The 27820-nt window shown below is 36.5% G+C and overlaps 1 protein-coding gene across 3 annotated transcripts; it reads left to right on the top strand.

Moving 5' to 3' along the window:
* Positions 1-77: 77 nt before the first annotated feature.
* On the top strand, positions 78-27820 carry relt (RELT TNF receptor). 3 transcript variants are annotated; one of them, XM_055174594.2, is made up of 11 exons: positions 78-236; positions 10058-10132; positions 13039-13128; positions 14441-14625; positions 14714-14766; positions 17557-17802; positions 22770-22850; positions 22971-23049; positions 25851-26096; positions 26244-26409; positions 27311-27820. In XM_055174594.2, the coding sequence occupies exons 2-11, from the start codon at positions 10091-10093 to the stop codon at positions 27320-27322; spliced, it is 1200 nt and encodes a 399-aa protein (XP_055030569.2). In that variant the 5' UTR covers positions 78-236; positions 10058-10090; the 3' UTR covers positions 27323-27820. The 3 variants fall into 3 exon arrangements, with proteins under 3 accessions (XP_055030569.2, XP_055030571.2, XP_055030570.2); XM_055174596.2 differs by lacking the exon at positions 78-236 and adding an exon at positions 5209-5232; XM_055174595.2 differs by lacking the exon at positions 78-236 and adding an exon at positions 8418-8571.

The raw sequence follows: 27820 nt of genomic DNA, 5'->3' as shown, positions 1-27820 counted from the left end.
GAGAGAGAGAGAGAGAGAGAGAGAGAGAGAGCGCACGCACGCATGCGCAGCTGTATAGTGAGTAAGTCAGTGTGACGTGGTTCCATCGCTTCACATTTGTCTCTTTGTTTCAAATGTTGGCTCGCGCACAGCTCATCTCTCTCTCTCTCTTTTCTCTCTCTCTCTTTATTTAATTATAGCTTGAGGTCCGTCACGGCGATTACCTATAAGACGCGTGTGATTTCAATGTAAAACAGGTAAGATAGAAACTTTATTCATTTTTAATATCAGTTTGTTTCGTCAGCAGAGCGGATGCGGCACATTTGCCGGTATATTGTCATATGCAAGATTTAAGTCATATATGTTATAACCTAGCCTATACTGTAAACCGAGATAGCGACTTGTATTGAGTTTTACATCTATAATTTGGTGTTTTGTGGTGAGATGTGACGAGATTGCCTTGATATATTCACTGAAGTACAGTGTAGGACGGACAATAGAAATGTGTCGAGCTGAGTTCACGTTCAGCACTACGCTACTGTATTTATATATACAGTAACTTCAGTCAGTATTTTATTATCATTTAAACCTCTACTGGGATTTGTTTTACAAGTATAAAGTTTTACAAATGAAAACAAGGGACTTTAGTAGCATTTTTAATAACTTTATTAAAACTTGATACATTTATATCATTTAACTTTAGATGTAAAATAATAACGTTATATTTATCCAAAATTAAACTTGATGATCTAAACATTATTTAACCTTATTTAATATTGTTTTGATATCGTTTTTTATTTACTTATTGCTGCTATAAATAAAACTTATTATAAATAAAAAAATCTGTAGAAATGACAGTATTACTGGAAGCTGGTTTCCAGTAACTTACTGTAGATTTAAATTTATGTTATTTACTGGCAAAAGATAAATGAATATCAAACATCAAAAAGTCTGTATCTTTACAGATTAAAACATAAAATAAAAGCTTCATACAAAGCATTCTGGGAACCAAAATTAAAAGAAAAAGGCAAAGGTTGATGAGGATTTCTGGTTCCCAAAATGCTTTACATGAGGCTGTTATTTTATAATTTTGTTTTGTAAAGACAACTTGTTAAATGTTAATGATTAATGTTCATTTAACTTTGAACAAACTGTTGCCAGTAAATAACATAATTTATTTAAATCTACAGTAAGTTACTGGCAAACAACTACATAACTACAGCAAATTATTGTAAAATATAAGTTGTTTTTGTAAATAATGATCTGTTAGGATTATATCATTTGTAAGGTGTCTTACTTTTTTATTTATTTGATTGTGATCTATTCTTGCTACTTTAAAAAAAAACATACTGGGAAAAATACCAAGTCTGCCAAGAAAACAATTGAAAATTGAATCCTGATATCCCATCATTGCATTTAAAAAGTCTCAAAACTACAGCCAGGATAATCACGTTAACTTTTAATTTTAAATGTATCTACAGTCAGTATTTAGTGTGGATATTAATCTGCGTATATGCAAAGTATCTGATGCATGAGAGTCAAACATGAAAGAGTTTTATAAATAACACAATGAAATATTATCATCATTTACCTCGATCCCACCTCATCCAGCTGGATTCTGGATTTGTCCTGGTCGTTCCCAGTGAACTGTGATACTCATGATGGCATGTTTAAATACAGCTCATGCTGCGTCGCCCACTAAGCAGCTTTACACAGTTACACACTTTTACACACACCCTCTGGCTTTAGACATTGGCACGCACTGCACCAGCTGCAGTTTATAGACTGCATAATTTATAGCCTGTACTATATACAAATTTGCTGCGTTATGATACTGTATACAGTATATTATGCAATGTATGAATGTAGATCTTCTGTATAAGCAGAGAAAATGTTGGCATCCCAAAAATCTGCAGTATTGGCACAGAGCCTGAGTATCAAAAAGCCATGACTTTGTAGTTTTGTATCTTTTTCAATGGATTTTAAGCAAACAAACACATTTTATGCTTATATTTGGAAAAACTGTGGAATGCACTTTTTAGCATTAACCCGAATGCTTGTTTATGATGTGTTGCAGTTGTCTGATAAACGTATGTCATGAACAGCTTATAACCACATACTGTTTGTTAAGGTTGGGCCATTAAACTTACTATTTGTTTACAACATTTTGCATAGCCAGACTAAATTATTGACAAATTCGTGTTAATTTTGGAGCTCAAAAACCACCCACTTAGACAGGGAGGGACTTTCTGTAGAGACCAGTCACGGTTTGGGGAGGTGGTGGTGTCTGAAGTATATTCAACAACAGACCTGAGACAAGTACATTAAAATATGTCAAAATAGTCTAAGGTTAGCTAAAGATCGGCCACTGTCACTGTTTCCTAATCCATCAGCCAATCAGCATTGATGTTTCTGTATGAACAAGACTTATGTTGCAGTATCCAGTGTTTGTATAGTTATCTGTGCCTTTTTCACATGCTTGCATGCATTATATTGTTTTGATAGTTGATTTGCCCATCCTCGTGGAAAGCAGACATCCTAATGTGACCAAATGTTGTACGTCCAGAACCGTAAAAGGTTTAGCTGGGTTTCTTATCTGTAATTACCACTGCTCTATTTTTGACCTGAACCAAGGAGACAGCACAAATGCAGAGTTTTGAAGTGGGAAGTTCATTGGCAGGAAGGCATGGCACGCTCCTCTCAAATCTTGTTGAGAGGAAAAGTGGTCTGGTCGGGATTCAAACCCGCTACGGCTGGATGCAGGAATCAATGGTTTAATTTCAAGCTTTATTATTTGTGATCGTTTCACCAGACGTAACCCACATTTACTGCAAAAAAATTCTGCTTCGCGTGCAGACCTGCGTTGTCCGTGCTGACCTCTGTGTGGTTTGGGCACCGTTGGCACACGGGGCACACTGACCCCATATCAGCAGAGATTTGATTTGTGTCATTGTGGGTTCTGCTGAGCCGGCAAATAAACGCAGGATTACTGCTATAATGAATGTTTTATACTTACTGTAACTAGTTAGTGATGGAAATCATAAGATTTGCATTAATATTTGAAGAGTTCAAATGCAAAAACCTTTAAAAGCGTCTGACTGGTTTTCTTGTAAGTGAGCATTTTTATCAGCCTGTTAAAGGGACACTCCACTATATGCTAGTTATATGAAAAAATATGCTAATTTTCCAGCTCCCCTAGAGTTAAATATTTGATTTTTACCGTTTTGGAATCCTTTCAGCTGATCTCCGGGTCTGGCAGTACCATTTTTAGCATAGCTTAGCATAATCTATTGAATCTGATTAGACCATAAGCATCACACTAAAAATATCCAAAGAGTTTCGATTTTTTTCCTATTTAAAACTTGACTGTTCTGTAGTTACATCGTGTACCAAGACTAAAAAGATTAAAAGTTGCGATTTTCTAGGCAGATATGGCCTATATAATCAAGGACTTTGGTGCCGTAACATGGCTGCAGGAGGCGCAATATTACAAAATACTCCCCTTGGTAACTTTCAATAGCAGGGGACTATTTTTGGGCAGTGCGTAATATCATTTTGCCTCCTGCAGCCATGTTGCGTCGGCGGGGTCCTTGATTATTACGCCAGTTTGAGAGTATAGTTCCTAGCCATATCTGCCTAGAAAATCGCAAGTTTTGATTTTCCGTCGATCTTAGTACACAATGTAACTACAGAAGAGTCAAGTTTGAAATAGGAAAAATATCGAAACTCTTTGGTTATTTTTTGGTGCGATGCTAATGGTCAAATCAGATTCAATGGATTATGCTAAGCTATGCTAAAAGTGGTACCACCAGACCCAGAGATGGAAAATGAGCATATTTTCAAAAAGTGGAGTGTCCTTTTAAGTTTAGGTTCAGTAATTTCACTTTCATGTCAATGAAAAGGTTATTAGTGAGTAATTGAAATGCTTTATTTTCACAAATGACACTTTAGTAATTTTATTGGTATTTAACAAACTTGACTGTCTTTCACTGCAAAACCCTCTAAGTGCATGCAGGCTTTTTGGCAAAAACCATTCCCACCATAATGTATCTCTCTCTCTCCAGACACTTTTCAATGTCCTTTCTGAAAAAAGCCAAATCCGGTCGATATCCTAATATATTCAGCAAACCTTCTTTTAGCTAAAAACGTAGAGCTCGAAAATTGAAATCCAACTCATCCAATTACTTTTTCCATACACTTAAGGGACTTTAAATGGATTTTGCAAACAAACCGGTATTAAATTGCCTGAGGCCAGGATTGAGCACATTTAAATTGAAAGTATTTGATGAACCTACAATACGTGCCGAGAGCATTCAGTTAATATCATTATCTAGTTTTTACGGAGGTGGCGTTTAGCGGCTTTTGCCTCTGAGCTCTTTATTTATTTTTAGGAAGACAAAAGTGGATGATTGTCTTTCTTATAGTGATTAAATAATACAGTATGGAATTGTTATTTTATTAAATGACATAGTATTTATGTTTTTACTGTGGCTTTTAACCATAATTAAAACACACATAGAACTCACTCATGTCTCCTGGTAGACACATTGTTCAGCTGTTACATTTGTTTTTACACTACCCATGACCACACAGACCAACACAGAGACCAAAGACAGTGTTGCTATTCAGGAAGTGATGACACTGCACTTGGTGTCTGCATGGGCCACATTTGGGCGTCAGAATTTTCAGGGTGTTACTAGAGGACATACATGGGACAGGAAGTTCCCCCTCGAGCAATATGACCCTGGCCTGCATTCATTTATTAACACAGAGCAGTGTGGGTAATGTGACATTCCGACAGCGGAGGCGAATTACAGATTCAGAGACATGAGACATGTGGAATCGGGTGACGCACTAAAGACAAAGGTTTTAATCTCCCTCATATTAGACTCTAGGACTTGGTGTCTCACGGCAAACTGGTTCCTTTGTAACGGAGGTAAAATAAAACTAGAAACCTCTGAAAATAAATATATACATCTAAAATGAAGTTTATTAGAGACAGGTTTTCTTTGCTTATACAAAACCAAGACCTGCCTGCTGACGTTGGACTCGCATATGGATACGTTTAACATTCCGGGTAGGGAGGGTGAAATTTCCGAGCTGTTAAAATGAACTTGTCTTCCCTCAGATTCCTGCCTGATCTCATTGTTTTCCAGAAGACTTTATGTTTCTTTAATGGACTGTTTCCATTTTAAAGTCTGATCTTCTCCCCAGGTTGTTTTGCAGACCTGACTGTGGGAATCTCAGCTTTTGGTAACGCAAGCTCATTTAACATTTTAATGTTTTCATTAGTATTTAATTTATATATACAGGTATATATTTGTGTGTACAGTGCTGTGTTTTATTCTGCACAGTTTGCTGTATAGTAACAGACGCAGCATGTCAATCAAACGAGTGGAATCCTGCACCAATGACGCGTTTTCTCGCTGTGTCGACTTACACTGTCACCATCAACATGGTTTTGTTTACTCAAGGAAATTTCACATGGAAAATTAAAAGCAATCGTAGACAACAACCAACAAATCTAAAAATAGGCACATTTAATACTTATGATGAGGCAATCGTGTATTTAATAGCTTTCTTGTTGTAACTTTAATCTTTATGAATAGTTTAATTTTACATGATGGTACATAAGTATGGATAATAGCCATATTTGTTTGGAAAGATGTTTGGCAACCTCTTTCTATTGGCACAATGACTGTTATTTAGTGGTGACATCAGGGCCTTACATTGGACAGGCAGATATTTCTTGGACAATATAGTGTAGTTTTTTCTTTGTTTTTCTTCGGCAGAAACCACAGTAGTATGAGGCACATGATGACCCATAATCCTGTTTTCACGTCTCATACCTAGCCTTTTAACAGCACACATTTAAAAACAGAAACATGATCTACTACCAAAACAACTAACAACACCTTATTAACCTTTGCTGTTGACTCTTAGAGAAATGCTGTTTGGCAAATGCTGCGTCATTTTCCATAAACATAGTTGCACTTTTCTCTTTGTTTGCTAAAATTTTATATAATTACTTTCACATTTTGCACAAGTGGGTCTGTTTTGTACAAAGCCCCTAAGGGGACATGGAGCAAAAATTAAATAAAGTTTAGTTTTGTGCGCGCACGTAAAACCATCGCGTGCACACGCAAAACTATCGCGTTTAGTTTCGCCTGCGCACGTGATACTGTTGTGTTTATTGTGCATGTGAAAGCAAAAGTTTTACGTGCACACGCAATGGTTTCACGTGCACACGTTAAAATTCCGCTTTCACGTGCTCACGCGATAGTTTCACGTGCTCACACGATAGTTTCACGTGCGCACGCGATAGTTTCACGTGATAGTTTCACGTGAGCACATGAAACTAAACTTTAGATTTTTTTTACTCCAAAGTCACCTGAGGGGCTCGGTAGTTTTTTGATTGTTTTAGAGGGGTTTGCGCATTTTTCCCTACATGGCAAACTACCTTTGTAATGTACATACCTACAAATGCCGCTCTTTGACTGGCATGTAGATTATCCTCGCTTGTTAAATCACACTTTTATTGCTTTTTGCGACTATTGACCTTCGTAAAAGTAAGTACTTGGACCAGTCCAGAGAAGGGGATACACAGAAGCAATTTCGTTTTTGGGGGGGTACACCATTAAAATAAAATTTGGGATTTTATTAAACCTTTTTACAATTTTAGTAGTAGAAAACTTTGTTTTCGCTTGTACAGTACATCATAAAAAACAACCCTTTTGCGTGCTGAGGTTTAATTTTGCATGGTCGTGTCTCTTTTCGGATGTGGTAATTGTTGCGTAACGTTCCCCTCAACTTGTAAAACAGAAGGATGTTGGTGGTCACTGCCCGCAGCACGTGGTTGGCATGTAACTTGAAACACGCAGGATATATAATATAACATAACATAGATTGTTCTTCTGAACGACGAGAAAAATAAAAAAAGACAATGAAAAGTGTCTGGCTATTAAAATCTCCGGCTATATTTGTCAGCATCTGAATAAAGATAGAGGCAGCAGTTTTAAAATGTCAGACAGGAAGTGACACGTGATGTTTCAATGGCTGTTACGTTGATGCCAGACTAGAAAGATCACATGGCTTCAGATTTTTTCATAGAAGGCATGTTGAATAGTTTAACATTTGAGCTGTAAACTCGTGTATGCCCCTGGAGGAGGTTTGTGAAGTCATTGGGGTCCATTGAGAGTGACACAAACCTTTATCAAACGTAAGCCAGCAAGTACCATCATTTCACAGCTCGCGTGAGATTACAGTTTCCGGTTGTGGTTGAAATGTTATCAGTCAGCATATGTCCCCTGTCTATGTTGAGTTTGATGTGTGACCCCATTGGAAGTTCATCAAAAGTCAATGTAGATGATAGATAGACTGCAGTTTCTCGTTTTGGCTGTCTTGTTTGACAGTTCTGGCTTTGTCTTGTATTATGGCTTGATTCTGGTTTAAACTTTTGACTTGTTTGATCGCCTGGATCGAGCAAGACATGGGCTTGAGCTTCAAAATGCCATGCTTCCAAAAGTCAACCCCATCATCGCGTTCGATCTGTAATCCCAAAATAGATCATTCTTGTTTTATGCTTGTTGTTGTTTTATTTACTGTATGTTTTTATGCACTCCCAAACCACATAATGAGAAATTGAACAGTACAGAGATAGAGATGCATAAACTGTAATTACTGTCCATCGAGGCTTTATAGCTTTTTAATGAAAGACGTCAATTTAAACAGGCACGAGTCGTGCGCGACTGGCAGCTGATCTTGAAATGTGAAGGTTTTTTGGTGGTTCAAGGGTGGGTGATGGAGGTCCATTTATTCCTTGAAAGCCTTGAAATTACTGCAAGTGAATGTCGCAGCACTTTTGTATTCATGCAAAAGGGCAACTTTATGGTTCTTTGCCAAAACCGTAAACTCAGTTGATGGCTTTGTTGATTTATTTGTATAACCAGTCTTCTTCAGTTGTGTTGTTCTCTGCCAAATCTTTCAACTGGAATGTCACAGGTTGTTCTCTACACAAAGGTCTCTGATGTGTCATGGGGTTCAAACTTAAAGGTTTAGTACATCAGACAGCTCTAGTTTCTCTCTCCATCCATACCTTTAATGACTTATATGTTTAATCTGAATATATTTTATGGGTTTACCAGGTCTGAGAATTCATTTGTGTGGTATAAAGTCTGCAAACATAGCCTGGTCAAAATGTTAAAGCTTGCAGATGGTCACGTGCTGTCTACGTTTAATTGTGATGTTTAATGCATTCATTTATTGTAAAAAAAAAAAAATGTTTCTGCTCTTTATTTTTATTGACAAAACCTATTCATCAGACTCGTTGGTCTCTGAAAACATATACTTAAAAAACTCATGATGTCTTTAACAAAGAAAAGTGCAGGGTTAGAACCTGAATGTAAAAGCTCATATAATTGGAAGACTATGTATAGGGGGCGGAGCTGTCATAGGTTGTGGGTGGAGCAGTGGTTTTGAGTGGCAGTATAAGAAATGACAGGAACATGCAGACAGGTAGAGTGTGGCACTGTCGCAGTGAGCAGAGCATCCTCAGACTGTTACCGGGGCAACAGCAAACAACATCACACTGGGGTAAGTGTTGCTATCAGCATCACTTTCTGTCATGTTGTCATGACAACAAGATCAAAGCAATGCTAAGATCATGTGTGCATTTGGCAGATGCTTTATTTAAAGTGACTTACAGTGCATTTAAGCTATATATTTTATCAGTGTTTGTGTTTTCTGGGAATTGAAGCCATGACCTTTGTGCTGGTAGCACATGCTTTACCAATTGAGATTCAAGGATAAATAATAGTTTTATTCATTTTGCTTTTTTGTACGTCTGTTTTTTTATTTTTATTTTATTTTAATTGTTTATTGATGAGTTTTTAGTTTACTGTATTGTTGTATTTAGTTAGAATAATGACTACATTTATAGTAATAATTATTTCTAAATGTATCAATATTAAAAAATATGTTGATAAAACACCAAAATGCACTTTAAATGTTTTGTATTTGTTGAACCTTGTTTAAGAGCAACTATATTCATCCATACTTGTGCGTGTTCTGGATTTTACTGCAGCTGTGTTTGAATGCCACATTACACAAAAGCAAAAGTAAAAAAAGATAAAAATGTTATTTGATTACTCTATAAAATGCAATACTAAAAGAATAACAAAACCTTTAGATATTAGGTGAAAGTACCTTATAAAACAGTGGTTTTCAAACTGGGGGCCGGGGCACGAGATGGTGCCAGGGGGGGCCCAGTTTTATGACATTTTATGAAATACATTAATTTATCATGAATTCTGTTTAATTTTATCTAAAAAAATAAGGCTACTAACCAAAAGCACTACTTTTTTGTATAAATTTTGAGTTTTAGAACAGTTTTTTGTCACAAATTTTCTTTGGGGGGCCGCGAAGGAATGTACCTTACACAAGGGGGGCCGCACGCTGAAAAAGTTTGGGAACCACTGTTATAAAAGGTAAATGTACAGTGTGTTTGTGGTTCATTGCATTGTTCAGAGATTGCTTTTACCTAAATCTCTCCATCATAGGAAATGAAAATGGACATAAATAATGCAATTGTCGAAAATCTAGATAGGCTAATTTGGTTTAGGGAAAATTTGAAAAGAAATTATCCGGTGTGAGATTACTGGGGTGTTTTCTCACCAGCCATTTCATTCGAACGTAGAGAACAGGTTGTAATGTTCGTAAGGTCTTGGGTGATGCCATAGCTCAGAAAATCCTCATGACCCTGTGATCAGAGAATGATTGGTCTATAATTTGTACTCACTCCAGTAGATCCAGTAAGTGCTTTCTGCCCTGACTGGGCATGTTCGGTCTAAAAATAGGCCAAGAAAAGCAGGGCTGCCCGAAACCGCAGGTCTGCTTTAGTCCAAATAGTTATTTATATCACACTTTAGTTTATGGATTATATTTTTGCACTTAGAAACCCACATCTGTGTTCCTTAGATGAGAGTTACAGTACATCATCATGTTTTTGAGGTTTTTTTTTTGCCTTTGATGTTATTTTTGCTGTATGTGTCATTGAGTGTCTGTCATGTTTTGTGTTCAGATTACATGAGTATAGAAGAGCATCTTGAAGACGATGAAGAACCACCTTTACTCTTCGGCTCCAGTGTGTTTTGTTGTGAGTATAGACTTTTTTTAGGCACATCACGACAAGATTTTACTGTACTAGATCAAACTAGTGTCTACTTTACTCACAATACCATAAATAAATAAAGGTGTGTGTTGAATGAACACATGTACATCATTTGTAAGACACAAAGGGGCAGTTTTAGATTAATCCAGGACTAGGCTTTAGTTACATTAGGACATTTGTGAACTGTGCTGGCAAAATAAGCCGGAATGTGCTCGGTCTAATTTTGAACTACAGGTGAAGGAAAGTATAAATACCGATTTTGGTCAAAATTCGAGGTTTTTATAAAAATAAGTACATTAAGCCCTTGTCTAGCGATCCCAAGGCTCTAAATAGTCTTTGAACATATAAAATTATCTTTATTTGTACGTTTTTTGAGAGGTTTACTGTCCTAAATGCATAAGATGCATGTCCATCCACATGCGCGTCTGACATTTTGGTTTTCAGTTTTAAAACATGCATGAATTAGAAAACAAGTTGCAGGGCTTGCTTGATGTTAAAATAGTTATTAAGAGAGATAAAGTTTTAAAGACTCGAAAACTATCTTTCTTGCGATGACTGACTCATCTGAAGCATGCACACAGACGCGTGACCCAATATATACACATATACACAGGATTACAGTTTTAAAATATCTGTTTTAACAAGAATTCACCGATATCCGATATAATCTGTAATGTCTTAAGTGAATGTTTGGTTAACTGTTGGAGAAAAATATCTGATCCTTGCATTACAGTAGATCTTAAAGCTGTCTGACTCAATATCAATCAAACAATAAAAGAAAGAAAAAATGTGAACATATTTTTTCTTATAGTATTGTTTTTGACTTTGTGTTTGTTAAATCTATTAGTTTTAAAAGTGATTTTAAGGTATGGATGCGGTGATTTTGTTTTTGAGGTTTCAAAATTCTTTAATTCAATTTTTGAAGTCTATCAACTTCAAACATGTTTAGCTCTGTCATTTTTTGTCAGTTTTCAACAAATCATACATAGCTTTGAAGTTTTTTTTTTTTTTTTTTTGCTCATTCCGACTTAATTTGCCAGCACAGGTCACGTTTAAGTACTTCTTACAAAAATAGCTTACAAAAAACATTACTGTTGTGCATCGTCACACTTTTAAAAATAACTTCATAGTACTTAAATCTTTTGTGGAAACCGATTACCTAAAAATGTTTTAAGTAAACCAACTTAAAATGTTTAAGTAAATAATATTTATAAATTACAAATAATCCAAACTTAAAAGTTTATGTTTCATTGTATTTAATATTTAAGTACAGTATACTTTGTAGTGTTTATCATTTATTTTTTGTTCTCAGAAACACTCATGTGTATGTAAGTGTGAAGAAACTGATCTCAGCCCTGGCATTGACTTCACACATTTATTGTTTATATGATAAAAGCAACACACATCTGACCTATCTAAGCCCAGGCACTACACTGAACAATGGTAACCACAAAACTAAAAATTTTAAACTTTTCTAAATTTCCGAAATAAATCAACACTATTGAGTCACTACTATTCTCTTTACTAAAAAACACATAAAATATCACTTCATTTCAAATAATGCTCTTGTAATGCAGTCTTATACAAAGCATGCTGGGAACAGGAAATCCTCCTCAACCAATTGTGTTGATTTAATGTTATACTGAAGTAAATTTGCGTGCTAGACTCTTTCTTAGCTTAACTGGCAGACTGAATGCCATTAAACTCATCACAACCACTAAAAGTTTGACATTTTTTGCAGTGTTTGTTAAAATGAGGCTGTGGTTTTGAAAATACTCTGTTTGGAAGTTATAAAAAATAAAATAATACAAAATTTGAGTTAGCAAAGTTCTTTGACTCGTTTAATTTGAGTTTGTGGAACTCAAACGTGGTGAAATTGTTAAACACAAAAAAGAGAGTTTGAGAGTACAGTTCATTTATTTTAAATTCGAGTTTACAGTGCATACAAAACAATGGCACTGATATAACTAAGTGCAAGATGTTTTTAAATTAAGGCAGATGTTTTTAAATTAAACCCTGTCCCACTGCCCCAAAGAGTCACACCATGACTCCAGTTTACTATCAACAAGAAAGTTTCTAAAATTATTTTTGTTTTATCAAACAAGCATAATGTAAACACACATTGGCAGATTTTGGCAATATTTCAAATGAAATAATTTATGTCATTGTTATTTTTAAGCAGATAATGTTACACTACAGTATGGTTCAGTACTTGATTCAAATTTGGCATTGAGCCACATTCACACAAACACAATGAAGAACTTTTCCTGGTGTGTTATATTGTGTTTCTACCATCTGTACTATTTCTTGAGTTTTACTTACAATAGGATTGTTTGAACCAGTTGTTCTCAAACTGGGGGATATAAGATGGTGCCATGCAATTTTATTAAACGCATTAATTTATCATAACTTCAATGTAATTAGTAAAGCTACTAACCAACATCACACCACATTGTATAATTAAATATGTTTTGTTTAATTTAAATTCCAAGTTTGAGATTGTTGGATGATTTTTCTTTGGGGTGTGTGAAAGGATGCACCCTACAAAAAAAAAAAACTAAAATGTTTGAGAACCACTGTTATAAACTGACTGTATAGAGTAGGAAATATGTTAATGGGAAAATTGTAATTTATGTATCAGGAAATGAATGGGTATGATTAGTCAAGATTAATAATTAGTTTCGTTTAGTCACAAAACTTGTGTTGGACTAACGAAATTCATCTGTTATGTGTCATTGATGTTTTTTGCACTTGAGTCATTTCTCTTTGTGTTATTCCAGTTCACAATACTGCAGAGCCTTTCCAGTTTCTAAATCCTGTAAATCATGAATTCAGAGTTTTGTTTTCTATGAAATGATTGATCATTGATGTGTGTCTCGTCTCTCTTATAGCTGCTGGAGTTATGGGGGACATTGGCAGCGCCGTGTCGGTGGGAAGACGGCTGCGTGTGTGCTATCTGTCCAGCTGGACAAGAGCCCACGGTGAGAGAAAACAGACCCACTGACACACACACGCGCACACACACACACACACACACACACACACACACACACACACACACACACACACACACACACACACACACACACACACACACACACTCTGGTCTGCATTTTATACTGTACAAACTGTATATTCTATTCCCCTTACCTACCCCAGTCCCTAACCCCAACCATCACAGAAACCCTTCTACTACTTCACATTTTCAAGAAACATCATTTTGTTTGATTTATAAGCTTGTTTTCTCATGGGGACATCAAAATGTCCCCTCAAGGTCACAAAAATACTGGTATTCCTATTTTCCCAGGTGAAAAAGTAGTACACTTCCATAGTGTACTTAAAGTGCTTTATTTTCGCATACTAATTTTGTACTTAATATACTAAAAATTCATCTTTAGTACTTCTTAAGTTGTTCTTAAGATTATCTAAGTGTACTTCACTGTGCTATATTGAGACACCATGAATATGAACTAAAATGCACTTTTAACATACTATCTCTGTATTAAAAAATGTATTTAGTTAACACTTGTATTCAACTTGAACTCAACTTTCATACAAAGATGAGTTCAAGTTTACTTCAAGTGGTACGTAAATACATTTTTTAAATACATTTTTAGCACATTTTAGTTCATATTTATGGTGTCTCAAAATAGCACAGTGAAGTACACTTAGATAATCTTAAGAACAACTTAAGAAGTACTAAAGATTAAAATTTAGTATATTAAGTACAAAATTAGTGTGCGAAAATAAAGCACTTTAAGTACACTATGGAAGTGTACAACTTTTTCACCTGGTTTGTGGGGACACAACGTGATAATTACCAGGTACACACACACACACACACACACACACACACACACACACACACACACACACACACTGCATAAGATCCCAGAGTAATCTTTACTCAGATTTATAGTAATAATAATATTTCCATTTTGTCACTTAGACTCTTAAAAATAAAGGTGCTTCACAGCGATGTCATAGAAGAACCATTTTTGGTTCAATGGTTCCTCAAAGAATAATCTATGGTTCTTAAAAGAGCAATTTCTTTTTTACCTTTTTTTAATCTAAAATTAAAATAATGTCACAATGAAGAAACAAAAAAGGTCCTAAAAGCAAACTTTATTTTCTTTGTGCAAAATATTATTTCTTTTTTTCTGTCTTTTGATTCTTGGGGTTTTATAAGACTGAATTTGCTACTCTCTTTCACAATCTAACACCACAGAGAGTTTCTTCTTTTACACCGTTTGTTATGATATAATCTGATCCATACGTGTTTGCTTCTTAAAGGCCTGTGGGGAAGTTGAAGGTCCCGGTGTGACCGGATTATGCCGGACTTGCCCAGCAGGCACCTTCTCCGACAGTCATGACGCTGAGCCGTGCCGCCCCCATACATCCTGCAGTGATCTCAACCGCTGGGTCCTGACCGAACCGACCTCACTGTCTGACGCTGTGTGTGGAGGATGTCTTCCTGGGTAAAGAACAAAACATAATATATTCATTTTAATTCTTGTGTTACATGTTTTTACAACAGTGTTTCAGAATGGTGTGTTTATTCCTCAGGTTTATCCCTGCTGCTACTCGGAAGTCTTTGGTCCTCCACGCCTGCGTCAGGAGTAAGTGTTTAGCAGTTTATACACTGTTGTGTGATTGTTGGTGGTCATTGTGTAAAGAAAAGCGCAACAGTAGTGACCATACTATAACCAGGTGACCGTGATGTATGTTTTAGTAGTCTTTGACATTTTGCTCTCTAGGATAGCACTACAATACTTTTTATATTATGTATTCAACCATGACATTAAGTCGTTATGTAAAAATATAAAAAAACAAGTAGCACATTACTTTTTAATGATTTGAGGTGCGTGATTTTGCTTTCAAGCTTTTCATTGATGTATGGTTTGTTTCAATAGGACAATATGGAATTCGAGGATGCAAAAAATCCTAATATTTTAAAGTTGTCCAAATGTAGTCCTTATCAACACAGAGGCTGTTTACACTTGGCATTAACATGCGTTTTCGTCGATCGGATCACAAGTGGACGACGTTAATGCCAGGTGTAAACGGTGTTCAAAACGTTTTGAGCTTGTCCACTTTCGACCACTTTCAACCACATCCAGAGGTGGTCAAAACCACTTTCGATCGGATCGCTTTGGAGTTGCGGAACGCACATGTGGTTGAATGCGTTCGAACAGCCACACGCGACCGCCTTCTCTCTGCCTATTTATCTAATCTGAGGTATTAAAAACAAGTTTTACGTCTTTTTTTTTACTTCTGGCGTGAACATACGGTGAACAGCGCTATTTTTAGCATTTCATTGATAAAACTAAAGCGGAGGTTCTCTGTAGTTTCGTTTTGAAAGCGTTTGAAAGTTGCGCGATCCTATTTCATCAATTGTGCTGAAAATTCAGAGAAAACTCTAACATATACACAAACAAAACACTGTGCAGCATGTTTACTTGCTAAACAAGCAGTGCACTCCGACATAATATTAGTTTGCATCCATATAAACTCACAATTACTCCCGCTCGGGTTTGAATGACAGCAGAGAGACTCCCCCACAGTCTTCACAGACCACCCCTCAAAGTATTGAGGACAGAAGCGGTCGAAAGTGGACAAAAGAGACAGATTTAAATACCAGGTGTAAACGTAATGTGTCTCTCTCGTCCACTTGTGATCCGATCGATGAAAACACATCTTAATACCAAGTGTAAACAGCCCCTATATTACCAGGGTGCGATTTGTAAAAAAAAAATCAGAAGAGGGTGTTTTTCAAATATTTTTACTTATGAAAAATAAATTATGAACCACAGGCTTTTATTGATTATTCAGGATATTAAGTTATTTCTTGTAACTGTTGAAATAAAATAATTATAGAAATGTAACTAGTCCTACTCGCACCCACCCTTAGCGAGATTCGAACCGATCTGGCCTGGCATTAGAGTCGGGCACTCTAACTAGGAAAAGATACAAAGACCGGAGGGGGGATAATCCCCCTATCCCCTCCCAGCAAAACGCAACCTGCATATTACTAATGATAAATACATTTTTAATATGTACAGTAGGAAATTCACAAAATATGTTTATGAAACATGATCTCTACTTAATATCCTAATGATTTTAGCCATAAAAATGAATAATTTCGACACATACAATATATTGTTGACTATTGTTCCAGATATACCCGTGCGACTTCTGACTGGTTTTGTAATCCAGGGTCACCTTTGAGGTTTCACTCATGTCCACAGCACAATAAGTTACTGTGGGTTCACAACAGACGGGAGTTCAACGGTTTGCGCGATTAGATAACATACAAAGTCAATGCAAAGACGCGATCAGACGCGTCCTTGCGTGGGGCGATGCGAATGACACGATATGGGTGGCGTGTTTGCTGCGAAAACACGCGCTATTCACCTCAAACGCGTCTTCGCCCAAGTTGAAAATATTCAACTCGAGCGAAAAATTCGCTTGACACAAAGTTAAATCCTGCGATGCCCCGTGTTTGGTGTGTACGTAGCATTAGTGTTAGTTACATGCTCAGCTTTCATAACTGAGGAGTAATGATGCTGGCAACAAAATGTGTTTATAATTTGGGTTGTAAAAATACATAGATATGGATCAATACATGGACAATAAACATATTTTTGTTAGTTTAATATTGAAAATGTTTCAATTGGGACAGAGATTGTGCCATTTTCAAATAGTTTAGTTAAATGTTTATTTTATATATTTTGGTTACATTTATAAGTTATTAAAAATGTAACTGCTAAAGTAGGCACATAATATAAATGAAGAGTTTGGTTCCAAAACGCGATAAACGCCATTTTTGAAAAAAAGGAGTTACTGCAAAAATCAGTATTATATCAGGTCAGTAGTTAAAAGTAAATTCTTAATTTTACGCAAAATCCAATATCCGCCATGTTATTCTGTCATCTTTTTTCCCAAAATGCGATAAACGCCACTCCTCCTTTTTTACAGAACGCAATAAATCCATTCCAGAAATTACAGCCCACCCGTCACGCAGTGTAAACAAACAATGGCGGCACGCTGAGTACACAGAGTCCTAGTTTTCCTCATCTGCTTTGTACTTCGTGATCAACAAACAAAACAAAATTATACTTTAATGGCATTGATAAACCTGTGCTGGTTTCTGTGACGGGAAAGAAACGTAAGCCATCAACATCTAATAATTTCTGCGAGAGGCACTCGGGTGCTTGTTCTCCCGACAGCATCAAGCTTCTCATGCTAAAACATTGACCCCAGAGGATCTTATGAAAAACTTTACATTATTTTAATCAAAATCAATGAAAATCGAGCAGGACCAAAAACATTTTACAGCTGATCGCTAATCGCTATTGAATCATATCGTAATGCACTGTCTGATTTACCCCCCTATTTATAATCTCCAGAGCCATACAGCCGGCGGAGACGTAATGTTGGTAAGAGCAAGTCTGGAGTTGGAGGTTTGAACTCCACCATCCCTCACAGCGCTGAGGAGAAGACCACCGAGTATGCTGTGTTTGCGTTGGTGCCCATCTTCTGTGTGATGGGGCTGCTGGGAATTTTCATCTGCAACCTGCTGAAGAAGAAGGGCTTCAGGTGTAACGCCGAGAAAGACGGCGTGGATGAAGAATCTGCCACACCACAGAAAGAGGGTAAGACACCGATACATGTCATGTTTTCCAGCAGTCGTCCTGTTGTAAAGTAGAGTTTTTATAATGGTGTACCAGTGTGGTACGGAAAAGAGTAGAGATTTCCAACATGAATAACCCCAAAGGCTTAATTTTGACGTCAAAGCCGCCTCCTCAGGGTTGGGAACACAGAATGAGACTCGTAATGAGAACATATGTTTTTGTCTTTCTGTGAATAAATGGGTGGTGCCGCAGTCGTGAGTTTGATCCTTGTGTTAGTTGTACAGTAGCACTCTGTTAAATAATGATTCAGGTTTTGCCTGTAACACGAGTAAATCTCTAAGAAACATTGTGTGAACAACACATCAATCAAACCATGAACATCAACTCGGGATTATGGTGAGGATTTTATTGTCTTAAAGTGTTTGAATGAAGAAGTCAGGTTAGTTTTGAATGAATGTTATTCTTATTTTGGAGTTATATGAAGGAAACGCATCGCAGATCATCCTAGAAATGTGCAGTGTTAAAGGAAAACACCACCGTTTTTCAATATTTTACTGTTTCTAGACGAATTAATACATACCTATTTTTTTCAATGCATGCACTTTTAATCTTTGTACAGCACCTCGTAAATGTGTTAGCATTTAGCCTAGCCCCATTTCCCATTCGCCAAATAGTTTAGAACACTGGGTTACTTTTTATTTTATATTCTACTTTTTATACGTTTTAACATTTAAATACAGAAGGCAATGTGTGCTGTTTCAGTCTCACCTGCGATCACGTGCTATCAACAACACCCTGGTGATGACGGAGCAAGCGACTCGTCATATTAGATGTATTGCCTTGAGCATACAGCACTTGCGAATTTTACAGTTTTGTCTACGTTTTCGTGAGCATCGCTGCTGCAGTTGACTTAAATTAAGCTGGTGGTGCCTCTATAAGCGGCTTTTCTTCTTCCGTCGCCACGCTACACGGTCTGCAACACACACGCAGCACGCGCGCACGATCACGTGAGAAGGAACTGTGAGGTTGGCAACAGATTTGCATACTACGAGTTGATTGGACAGGTACACTCATGTAAACACACACATAGCGTATTCAGAACCATACATTAAGAGGTTTTATTAGTTGTTTTTTCACCAAACGATATTAGAAATACATGTTCGAATCAAACACGGTGCACCGCGGTCACGTGCGTGCTGAACCGTGGGAGGATAACGGGATGATTCGATTCTTTACAGAGAACCGTTACACCGCTAGTAGCCACCACAGGACCATTTAGGGCTACTGTAGAAACTTGACGACGAAATCTTTGTAAGAGAACCCGCAGTTTATGTAGATAAAAACGTCTCATTCCACGGTAATACAAACAATACCGTTCATTATGTAAGATCTTTATACACCACTGATAATATAGTTCTGTATATTAGATTGCATTTCTGTCAAGAGATCCTTTTAAAAGTTACACAATGCACCTTTAATTGGCATCTTCTGAAGCCAAGTGGGTCTCTCTCTTTCTCTGTCTCTCTCTCCTCATCTATCTTTAAGCAACATGTACACTCCCTCTCTATATCTCCTTTCCTCTGGTGAATAATTCAGTCTGTTCTCTGTACTGTTGATGTTCTCTTGTTCTCCGTAAACTCTTGACTTCTTCTGACTGATCAATCTCAATTGGATCTGAGACACATTAGTCAAACATTTTAACATCACTAGACAAAACAGCTTAGACCATACTTAATTCATTAAGGTCAAAATTCAATTGTTCTTAGGGCTAAACGATATGGCCAAAATTTCTATTGCCGGTATACTAAACTGCTGACGATACGGTATTGGTCCGATGGCGGTATGGATGTTTAAAAAAGCCTTGGGATAAACTGCAAACAATGCTCACAATCACAAACTTCTGAAACAAATGAATTTGCCAAGTCTCTGAAACCTTTTCCTATAAAACTAAAATATTTAAAAAAATAAAAAAATAAATTGATTTTTTATTTGTATTTAGCCTTCATAATAAAAAAATTAAATGTAAACTCACAGTCAAATAAACATAAGACTTAAAGGCAGAGTGCAGAATGTTTGAAAAGCGCTTTGGAAAAGGGAGCCGGGCCGATTACCAAAACACACTTGTAGCCAATCAGCAGTAAGGGGCGTGTCTACTAACCATCATCCTTGCCTGGGTTGCGTATGTGTGGGACGGGTCTATCAAAAGAAGGTCCAGATTCTATTGGGGTAGGGGCGTGTTTGTTTAGGTGATTTCAAATATCAATATTGGCTTTTCAAACAAGGCTAATCTTTAATATTAATAAGGTGCACCTGAACGTCAGTCAGTGATAAATACTGTAATGCAGGGGTCTTTAATGGATCAAACTAATGCAAAGTACAAATTAGTAATTTAAATCCAATCAGGCATTCCGCTTTCCTCGCCATCCTGGAGAGTACGGCTCATGGTTGCAAAGCTACGAAAGACGCCATGGGAGCGCACTTGACCCACATTTAAGTGTTTTAGACATGATGTGAATGGCCACAAGATGCTGTAATGTATTTTGAAATATCAGAAATGTGTTTAGAAACCATATCCCTGTTTTTGAAAAAAATATATATGTGAAATATATTGACATTGAAATATTGTCCAGCCCTAATTGTATTTAAATGCTCAAGAAAAAAAACAGCATATCTAGTTGCAAGTATGGTGTACTGCAAATATTACAAGGTGTCTATGTGGTGTTTGTCGCAACATGATCTCAAAAAGTTCCGTGGGATAATTTTTTGCTCATTTTTCCATGGCATTCTCACGGATCTCCGCATTTTCCGTGGCCCTACCACGGACTTTCTTTTCTGTGGCATTCTCACAGATTGGTTACTCAACTGCTTTTTCCTATTTTCAAACCATTGTTGCTTCAGTTTAGGGTTAGATTTGGTGTTTGCGTTAGTATGTCACTTTAAGTATTGGTTTATACTATTTTTTTTTTATTTATTCTTTTATATTTGCCAAACTTTAATCAATTGTCACCAGGCTTTGGGGTTAGAGTTGGGTTTGGGTAAGAATGTCATTTTATGTAAATCTAACCCTAAACCGAAGCGACAATGGTAAGAAAATGGGACAAAACAGTTGAGTAACCACGGAAAAGAAAGTCCATGGAAAAATGCAGAGATTCGTGAGAATGCCACGGAAAAATGTGCAAAAAATTCTGTGACTATATCAATGAAGGTCTTGTGGAAGGACAGTGGGGTCAATGTCACGTTTTTAATTCCACTTCTTGTCTGTTTCTGACAATTCACTGCCAAGAAAGTATTTTTGTGGCAAAGAGAATCTGCACTAACCAGCATTTCAAGATGTAACAGTAACCCAATACATTATGATCCCACACCTCAGCTCCGATGCTTTAAGGCAGGGGTTCTTAAACCTTTCATTTTGCGACCTACTTAAATAGGTGTAATCTATGCCAGGAGCCACCAACATAACATTTTAAATGGAAATATGAGGAAACACTGTTTTTATAATTGAGCAGTTTTTTATTTTCCTTGTCATTTTATTAATAAATAAAAAATACATAATAAAAAATACATTAATTTGTAATAACAAAATACCTTATAGCTTAATTGTTGTCATTGCTTGTCGGACTTGCATTAGTTTGACTGTTTTAGTGTCACTCACCGCTACAGTCAAGCAACTTTGCGCGACCCACCTTATCCCTCAGTTTAAAAGCCCTTGCTTTAAGGGATGTTTTAGCATTAAATTGTCATCTATACTTTGTAAGATCTAGTTTGCAGTATACATTTCTGTTTGAACAAACCATTTTCTGTCAGTATGATTTGTGTATTAGCTTTGTGCTGTAACCGCTGCTTTGCACGACCACAAAATATATTTCCCCAAAGCTCCCTGATGCACCAAATGTTTCCAGGACAAAAAATGCTTTGCTAAAGAAATACCTTTCTGTCCCATGGCAAATTTATTACAGTCGGATGTAATTCATTTGTTTGGATTCAATTTTATTTATTCAAAATATTTATTCACTTTTTACAGTTTAACATTGTTGCAAAGCAGCTTTACAGCAAATACATGTAAGTGCAGATTGTATAACAATATGGAAAAATAGCAAATCATTAAGAAAATTTGGTTGCATTTTTTCATTTAATTGTTTTATTTCAAATCATTTCAGATCTGACAAACTTCTTTTTGGTTATTGCTATAAATTATATTTTAATAATGTAATGCATGATAAAACACGTTTTGAAGCTACATGTTCGTGAATGTGATTTGAACACCGTGTACTGTATGATGAGACTAAAGATGAGTCTCAGCTCTGACGTTTGTTCCTGGTTGAATAGAGCGAAGTGCTGAGTGAGCCTATAACGTTCCCAGCTGTCTCTCCGTGGAACTCTGGGAAATACAGTGGCCGGTTACCATAGAGACCATTATTCCCTGCACACAGAGGCTTTTGTATGTAATAGACAGAATGCATGACAATAGAGATGGGATTTTTCAGCAGTTATAAGAGTTAAGCTGTAGTATGGCAACATTGTTGTCGTGAAATGATGAATTTGTGTCTGCACTGAATCATGATGATGGTGTCAGTGTTTTTATCTCGTGTGAATACGTTAATGAGGAATAAAATGTCACACTGCGGCCTCCTGTGCTATTAAAACCTCTAAAAATAGCATTTAATGACACCATGAAGATCTGAATACACACCTGCGGAAGAGCTCGAAGTAAAATATTTGTTCTTGGTTAAACAGACTTGGGTGGATCTGACAGAACCTGTTAAGAACTGGCCTGGGGTCATATTCCACCACGAAATCGAAATTAAGATGTTACAAATTGTTTTACAATGGAAAATGTATTTGAATTAAAGTGCACGATTCAATGCATTTTTCTTCTGTAGTTTTGAAATGAAAAATTACCGGTTTAATTCTTTATCAGATTTAAGTTTTGTTTTCGGAGTATGTATTGGATTAATGATCTCAAGGAAATGTTTCTTCTCTGTCTTCAGGAAACTTGTGTCCATATATTGTTGACAACCCCAATGAAGATACCATCAGCATTCTGGTACGGCTCATCACAGAGAAGAAAGGTGTGTTTGCTTCTGTAGTCAATTATATTTGTATCATTTCTATAGTGTAAATATCTAAGACTTATATCACACGGACAGAGTTTTATATTCTTACTGTGTCTCTGTGTTTGTGTGTTTCAGAAAACGCTGCTGCGCTGGAAGAACTTCTGCTGGAATATGATAACAAACAAAAGGCTCTCAACAAGACTTCATCTATCAAGTGAGAACTTAAGTGACACGAGACACAAACATAAATGCAAAGCGATTTTCAAACATTTATAAAACACACATCAAAAAACTGACTTACTCTGCTGCGACGACTCGACAGAGTTTAGACCAGTGGCGACTCGTGACTGCTCATCCGAAGGGCGCTAATTCAAAATATGTGTTGGGAGTGTCATGTGTTTTGCTTGCGTTTTCAAAATTTGTGTTTGTTGTGTCATGTGAACCATGTGCATCACGTGTTTTGTCAAAATAAGTGCCTGCTGCACACACTTGAAAACCGTTTATGATAAAAGAGACACAAAATACACGCTAGACACTCCCTTAACAGTAAACTTTAATTACGCGTGAGATTATGCGATTATCTGGCAAACGCGAGCGTCTCTTTTATCATAAACCCTTTAGACGCGTCTGCAGCGGGCACTTATTTTGATAAGACACGTGATGCACACAGGATCACTCGACGCACAGAACACATATTTTGAAAAAAGGAACCACACACATGATGGGCTACATACATGTTGTGACGAACTTCGCATCGAGCGCCCTCGAAAAAAGAAGTCCGCCACTGGTTTAGACAATGCACATAAGTTTACATGACATGCCAAACAAATATTTTGACATGACTAACCACACACATGTCAGGCTTGTGTCAAGCTTCGCATTGTGCACCCTCGAAAAAGAAGTCGCCGGTCGCCACTAAAAATCAATGTAATGTTATACTCTAAAAAAGGGTCAGAAGGGGTGAACCTAATTTAACCTATGCCAGGATTTTTAACCCAAAATGCTAGTTTTTTTTACCCATTGTTGGGTCAAATATAAAAATTTTCTGGGTTAATTTAAACCAGCGGCTGAGTTTGTACATTTTTGACCGGATGCTGGGTTGAAAATAATATGAGATGTGTTTAGTCAGAGTAATATGGATGTGTTTTAAAATTCTTTTGAAAAAACTGTAGATCAGTGGTTCTCAAACTTTTTCAGTGTGCGGCCCCCCTTGTGTATAGCACATTCCTTCGCGGCCCCCCCAAAGAAAATTTATGACAAAAAATTTCTAAAAATCAACTTTTAATTAAGCAAAACATTGAATGATGCAAAGTAGTGCTGTTGGTTAGTAGCCTTATTTTTTTAGGTTTAATTGCACAGAATTCATGATAAATTGTTTTTATTTTATAAAATGTATATATAAATTATATATGCTTTTTTGCCGTATGGGTAAGTAGCGGTTTTTGGAAATGCAGGTTTCAATCGGAGAGCGACAATATTTTCCTTGCGTTTTGTAACGTCAATCCATATTAAAATGATATGCAGACCACATTATGCCCAGTAAAACTAAGGGTTGTACACTCCATAAATGGTTGTTTGGGGGAGGAGATGGGGGCAGGACACACGTTTGCACAATCTTCCGCTGACTGGGATTTATGAATGGAATTTTGCGCAGTTTCTAGAGTACGCATGGTTTTATAAATCTGAAGACTTTTGTGCGTACGCAAATTCTGCCTTATGTGCGTACGCACACTTTAAGGATAGAATCTACGTAAAGTTTTATACATGAGGCCCCTGACCTTATTCTCTGTAACAAATGTCATTCAAACAATAGACAGATACTGTTAGGACCTCCTTCTGGAGACCTTACAAAAGAAAGGAGAGAAGGTACATCCTGTGTATTGATCATTTAATTGTATGGGCCATATGGTTCACACCTTTACAGACACATGTGTTGATTACACCAGGGCAATGTAACACATCAGACGTTGATTACACATTAAAGAAATATACACAAACTCATTCAGAGTCCTCAAAAAACGGGTTACGTAAGTTATATTTTTTCCTGGGGGACTTGTGAAGGGCACATAGTATATACTAGTATACTAGTATACGGGTGATTCTCACGAAAACTTGGTTTTAAAAATGCCAAGCATGAAAATGTAAAAATTGCTTAAATTTACTTTTTTTCCCACCAGACATTGAAAAACAAAGTCTGGAGTAAATGGGAACATTAATTTAAAAACTTTTACTTATCATTTAACATTTTGTAACATAATTTAAAAAATAAGTCCTAAAAAATCTCATTACCGCAACATATTTTCAAAATGACATGACAAACCTGAAAGAACATAATTTGGAGATTCTGCACATGCATTTAAAATCAAAGTATTATGCTTCTATTAATTAAATTAACATTTAATAAGCATCTGTTGCGGTAATGATAATCAAAATGTCGTGTAAGCATTCTGACAAGACAATATTTCAAATTAACTGTAAAAAAATGATCTTACATGGTAGCCATCTTGAAGTAACTGGTCCATGTGCTTGATCACTCAAAATCAAACTTTATTAAAATTCTGTATGTGTGCTTAAACTGTTCTCAAAAAGTGTTGCGGAGGATGAGAACATCAGGCATGGACACATCATTTTCCTAATTTTTCTTCATTATTATTATACATGAATATTAAGTAAATATTTTTTCTGTCATTCATTTATTTTTTTCTTAATATTTTTGTGTTATTTTGATTAAATTACAACATAACGCATGTTCAAACACAGCCGGACACATTGCGGTAATGAGAATTTCAGCAGAAAATGAGATAAAATTTACAATTATAAATTCTTATGTTGAAATCACACATTGTGCAAGGTAGAACACAGTATTGTGTTAATTCTGATACTTTTTAATGTTACTATATTACACATTTTAAAGCTAAAATCATTAGTGCCGTGGTGTTTCAATGGTTTTGTGAGAATCACCCATACAGACAAAAAGTATATCACTCACTATCTCTCTCTTTGTTTTTCTCACAGAATTCCAGCTCTTCCTAATTTCTCTCAGTTCCGATCGTTGCCCCGGCTGTGTTCCCATCAGCATCATTTGCACACTATAAACGGTCTGGCCCCTCGCTCCGGTCTCTACTGTTCCCGCTGCAGTCAGAAGAAATGGCCCGAGCTGCTGCTGCCCGCCATGCCGTTGCCCACTGATAAACACAAATACCCAGCTGACCTAGTCAAGACCACCCTGCCCGAGGAGGTCACCATTCTGTCTGTAGGAAGGTGAGCAGGGCAAACATTTGATATTTTTGGGAATAATGCTACAATTCACCCGCAGGTGTTTGTGACGCTGGGATTGTAAATTATGGCACATATATGCAGTGACACATCATCCCACATGACTTCTATGTTATCCATATTTGAATCCAGGTTCCAAGTTGCTCAGATCCCAGAAATGAAGTCCGGATGTAAGGATGTGACCCAGACAGAATCAAGTGACACGGATTCGGTGGACAGCGTCCATACTGAGCCTGCGGAAGAGAGGTCTCTGCTGGGCGTGTCCTCGAACTCCGCCTCTTCAAAGTGCAGACAGGATGTAAGTCATTTAATATGCGGGAACAGGAACATATCCGTGTGTTTGTGTTGTTATCATTCTTTTATGTTACATCCTTTGTAGTTTCCTTCTTGTTTCTCTCTCTCTCTTTTTAAAGTATGTGGTAGAGTCATCGACTGTAGGTGTGGTGCATTTGTGTTAGTAAATAAATGACAAACTCTTGAATTTCCCATTATATGCAAGGCAAATGTCAATCTCTCTCTTATAACAGCACAACTGTTTCCTTTATGTAGAGTCGTACAGAAAAGGTCTTTTTAAATACATATTCCTGGTTTCATTGTGTTCATAGTCAGTGTGTATTGTGTATTTTATTTAAAGATATTGTTGAACAAATATAATAATTTTCCTGTTTGACAGACATTACCCACTATCATAAAGGTGACTTTTAATAATACAATCAGTCAATACAATGAATATCATGTTTCTCATATAATTAAATTAAATAAAAAATCAGTCACAAATGTCATTTTAAGTTGAGCTATACGTTTATTAAGATTATTTAAAAAAAAAGGCAAAATAATTACATTTTGCAAATGCATTATGGAAAGGTCAGCTTTAGATGTCTAACCTTGATCTGACTCTGACAGATTAGTTTGCTCTGTGTAAACTTTGGCTTAACATTGTTTGTAAATAGCTCTTGACATTTACACATAAATACCTAAAGGTCGCCCTCCACAATGTATCCAAAAAAAGCTTTGTGCTTTCTTGGACATAATGATTAATAGGAAAAAAAATATATTTTTAATTTTACAAAAGTGTTTATTGCTTCAATCCAGTTAATTTGAAGGAAATTAAATACAATGGCGCCCCCTGATGGCTCTTCACGTTACTGCATCGAGAAAACATTTATTTGTCAACTCATCTGTCTCTTGCTTTTTTTCAGATAAACATATGAAGGGTTGAAGAAGGCATTCATTAAATGGACGCTACCTTCTTGCAGATGACATCATCAGTAGGCGACACATCAGAAATATGCTGGTGATGTCAGTATTTATCCCTTTAGGAGCCTTGAATTTCATACTTTATAGGAAACGTTGTATTTATTGAACTTGTTTATTTTATAATGAAAGCAATAAGCTCCTTCTCTGGAGTCATTTAAAAATGTGTGCTTCCATTAGACCGAGGTCTTCAGTTCGGCTCAAAGCCGCTGCTGCTGACTGATATGTTGCACAACGGCACGCAGAACAATGAGACACTAGTGAGACATCTCTACATTCATAAAAAGTATTATTAAGAAACTCACTTAGACTAATCTACATCTCTCTTTTATAGTTCTGTTAGTCTTTTATGTTTTTTATAGTATTTTAAATGAATTGCATTTGTATTGTCATGGTCAAAAGTTTGCAAACGTCTTGTTTTGTTACACTAAATAAAAAATGTGCAGAAAACATCA

Source organism: Misgurnus anguillicaudatus, chromosome 15 (assembly GCF_027580225.2).
Source record: "Misgurnus anguillicaudatus chromosome 15, ASM2758022v2, whole genome shotgun sequence".
Classification (NCBI taxonomy): domain Eukaryota; kingdom Metazoa; phylum Chordata; class Actinopteri; order Cypriniformes; family Cobitidae; genus Misgurnus; species Misgurnus anguillicaudatus.
The sequence above is the reverse complement of the archived record's forward strand: the minus strand, read 5'-3'. Positions and strand labels throughout refer to the sequence as shown.

Excerpts from the sequence above, each read along its gene's own strand:
- relt (XM_055174594.2), top strand. The coding sequence starts at position 10,091 with ATGAAGAACCACCTTTACTCTTCGGCTCCAGTGTGTTTTGTT. Across the intron at positions 13,129-14,440 it reads CAGCTGGACAAGAGCCCACG|GCCTGTGGGGAAGTTGAAGG; the intron begins GTGAGAGAAAAC and ends TGCTTCTTAAAG. Across the intron at positions 26,097-26,243 it reads ACCATTCTGTCTGTAGGAAG|GTTCCAAGTTGCTCAGATCC; the intron begins GTGAGCAGGGCA and ends ATTTGAATCCAG.